General features: G+C 42.4%; 1 protein-coding gene across 1 annotated transcript; it reads left to right on the plus strand.

Annotated features, from left to right (window-relative positions):
• On the plus strand, positions 1 to 918 carry LOC141102305 (olfactory receptor 1M1-like). The gene has a single exon (XM_073591264.1). It carries the CDS (start codon positions 1 to 3, stop codon positions 916 to 918), a length of 918 nt encoding a protein of 305 aa, XP_073447365.1.
• The last annotated feature ends 2,321 nt before the right edge of the window (positions 919 to 3,239 follow it).

Here is a 3,239-nt window from a genome sequence, read left to right on the forward strand (position 1 = left end):
ATGAGAAATCTCACAAAGATTATCACTCTTATTCTTGTGGGTCTATCAGACCATCCACCAACCATGAATGGACTTTTTGTGCTCTTCCTTCTGATCTATCTGATGACTCTTATCACAAACCTTCTTATTTTCTTCTTGGTCATCACTGACTACAATCTGCACAACCCAATGTATTTTTTTCTCAGCAATTTGGCTGTTCTGGACATGTCTTATTCATCAGTGACCGCACCAAGGATGCTCTTTGACTTGGTCACCAGAAACCGATCAATATCCCTCCCTGCCTGTACAGCTCAAGTCTTTTTCTTTCTCTATTTTGCTTGCTCAGAACTTGTCTTGCTCTCGGCTATGTCCTATGACCGGTACATCGCCATCTGCCACCCCCTACATTACACACAAATTATGTCCTGGTGGATGTGCGGTCATTTAGCTGTTATAATTTGGGTCTTTGGGTTTATTTATTCCTTGGTCCATACACTTTGTTCGCTTAGGTTGTCCTTCTGTGGTCCAAATTCCATCCACAGCTTCTTCTGTGACCTTCCACACTTGTTCCAGATCACATGTACAGACCCAACAATAAACATAGTGCTCGTTTTTGCATTGAGTGGCAGTGTGGGATTAACTGCTTTTCTTTTCACATTTCTTCCATATGTTAGAATTATCAGTACAATTCTCCACATTCGTGGCAAAACTGGAAAGCTGAAAGCATTCTCTACCTGCACATCGCACCTCTTGGTGGTTTTCATCTTCTATAGCTCCTCAATTTTTATTTACTTGGTTCCCACTTCCACTAATATGTTTGGAGTAAACAAGCTGTTTTCAGTCATAATTGCCCTCATTAACCCTTTGCTTAATCCTCTGATCTACAGCCTGAGGAATACCGAACTTAAGGCAGCATTCAGGAGGACCTTAAATCACTGAATAATAAGCCAATCCAGAACTAGATTTAGAATTAACTTTCATGCACTGCAGCTCGATGTCTCCAACTTACAGGCCGACCTCAATGCACTGTTTAATTGGGTGACTATCTGGTAAATGAGGTTTAATGTTGACAAATGTAAATTTATGCACTTGGGGGCTAAGAATATGCATCATACATACTAGGGGAAGTACAACTGGGGGAATCAATGGTGGAGAAGGATCTGGGGGTTCTGGTAGATCAAAAGCACAATAAATGCATGCAATGCCAAGCTGCGGTTTCCAAAGCGAGCAAAGTCCTTTCTTGTATAAGAGAGGTATGGACTCCAGAGAGAGACATCATTTGTACAAATCATTAGTAAGACCTCATCTGGAATATGCAGTTCAGTTTTGGGCTCCAGTTCTCAAAAAGGATATCGGGGAAATGGAGAAAGTGCAGAGAAGGGCAACCAAACTACTAAGAGACATGGAGGAGCTCAGCTATGAGGAAAGCTTAGAGGAACTGAATTTATTCTCTCTTGAGAAGAGGAGATTAAGGGGGATATGATCTCCATGTATAAATACATAAGGTGGGATATGATCTCCATATATAAATACATAAGTGGTCCGTATAGTGAAGTTGGTGTTGAGTTATTCACTTTAAGGTCATCACAGAGGACAAGGACACTTTACGTCTAGAGGAAAAAAGACTTCATCTCCAAATACAGAAAGGCTTCTTCTCAGTAAGAGCTGTGAAAATGTGGAATAGACTCCATTAAGAGCTGTTTTTTAAAAAGGCCTGGATTCTTTCCTAAATGTACATAATAGTACTGGGTACTGACATTTATAGATAAAGTTGATCCAGGGAATTTCCGATTGCCTCTCAGGGGATCAGGAAGGAATATTTTTCCCTGCTGTAGCAAATTGGATCATGCTTTGCTGTTTTTTTTTTTGCCTTCCTCTAGATCAGGGGTCTCCAAACTTTCTAAACAAAGAGCCAGTTTACTGTTCTTCAGACTTTAGGAGTCAGTGGGAGCAATGAAGGTCTCAACGTCAGTGGGAAAAAATAACGCCCCATTGTTTGTTTCAGTGAGAGTAATTGCGCCCCATTATTTGTGTAAGTGGAAGGAATTGTGCCCTATCATTGATGTCATTGGGCCCCATTGTTGGTGTCAGTGAGAGGAATTATGTCCTATTGTTGGTATTATTGGGAGGAATTGTGCCACTTCATTGATGTCAGTGGGGAGAATTAAGCCCCAAGGGCCGGATAAAAGCAAGCAAAGGGCCACATCTGGCCCCCGGGCCACAGTTTGGAGACCACTGCTCAACTGCGGTTATAAGATTGTGTATATAGGATTGTATGATTTTTTTTCCTCCCTTTTATTGGTCAAACTAGATCAGGGGTAGGCAACCTGGAGCCCTCCAGCTGTTGTGGAACTACATTTCCCATGAGGCATTGCAAGGCTGGTGGTTACAATTACTCCCAGAGGCATGATGGGGCTTGTAGTTCTGCAACAGCTGAACAGGTTGCCTCCCCCTGAACTGGATGGACTTGTGTCTTTTTTCAACCTGACTAACTATGTAGTGTACAGGACGCCAAGGTTGGGTCCTGGACAGGTGCTATATAGCACAGATATTTGGGGTATGGTCCCTTTAAGGGAAGTGTGGAAGTATTCAGGGGGTCACTCAGGATGGGTGAGGAATTCCCAGGAATAGCCATAATCAGGAGAGGACTGACTCACAGTTCTCTCTGGGTTAATAGAGAGATATTTGGGACCCGGAAGTTCGGAGGCCCTGAAGTGATATTTGGGTGGGAAAGGGCCTCCACCCCTGACTACAGGGATTCCAGCACACACTGGGTTCAGAGCCTCCAGGAAACAGACAGGAAGTAGTGTTAGGTGTGGTCAGGAGGAGTTGTGTGGAGACACCTGTTTGGAGAGCTGTGAGCATGCTGGAGGCTGCTAATCTAGCCAACAAAGACTGCTAAAACCTTGGTGTGAAGACCCAGCTATGAACTGTAGGTGTCTTTTTACTTTTTAGGATAAGCGGACTTTCTTTTGTATTTTTATGCTTGTGTGCTGCTGTAAGCCTCGCTTTGTTTTCCCTGCTGAAAATAAAAGCTTCTTTGTTTAATGTTTACCGGCTTTCCACTGGGTCCTGTAGAGCTACAATCCCCCAAAATTTACAGTAGCAAAAATAAATATAAAAAACTTTCAAATAAGCTTTCTTTATTGTATCTGCTAAACTAGTCATTCCAAGTTGTTGGAATTGACCAATTTTACCTTTCTGTTCTAATGGGACCAAGGAAATTAACATTGAATTTGCTGAAAGAAGAAACTTGTATC

This window comes from Aquarana catesbeiana, linkage group LG07 (assembly GCF_042186555.1).
Source record: "Aquarana catesbeiana isolate 2022-GZ linkage group LG07, ASM4218655v1, whole genome shotgun sequence".
In the NCBI taxonomy this organism is placed as follows: domain Eukaryota; kingdom Metazoa; phylum Chordata; class Amphibia; order Anura; family Ranidae; genus Aquarana; species Aquarana catesbeiana.

Excerpts from the sequence above, each read along its gene's own strand:
- LOC141102305 (XM_073591264.1), top strand. The coding sequence starts at position 1 with ATGAGAAATCTCACAAAGATTATCACTCTTATTCTTGTGGGTCTATCA.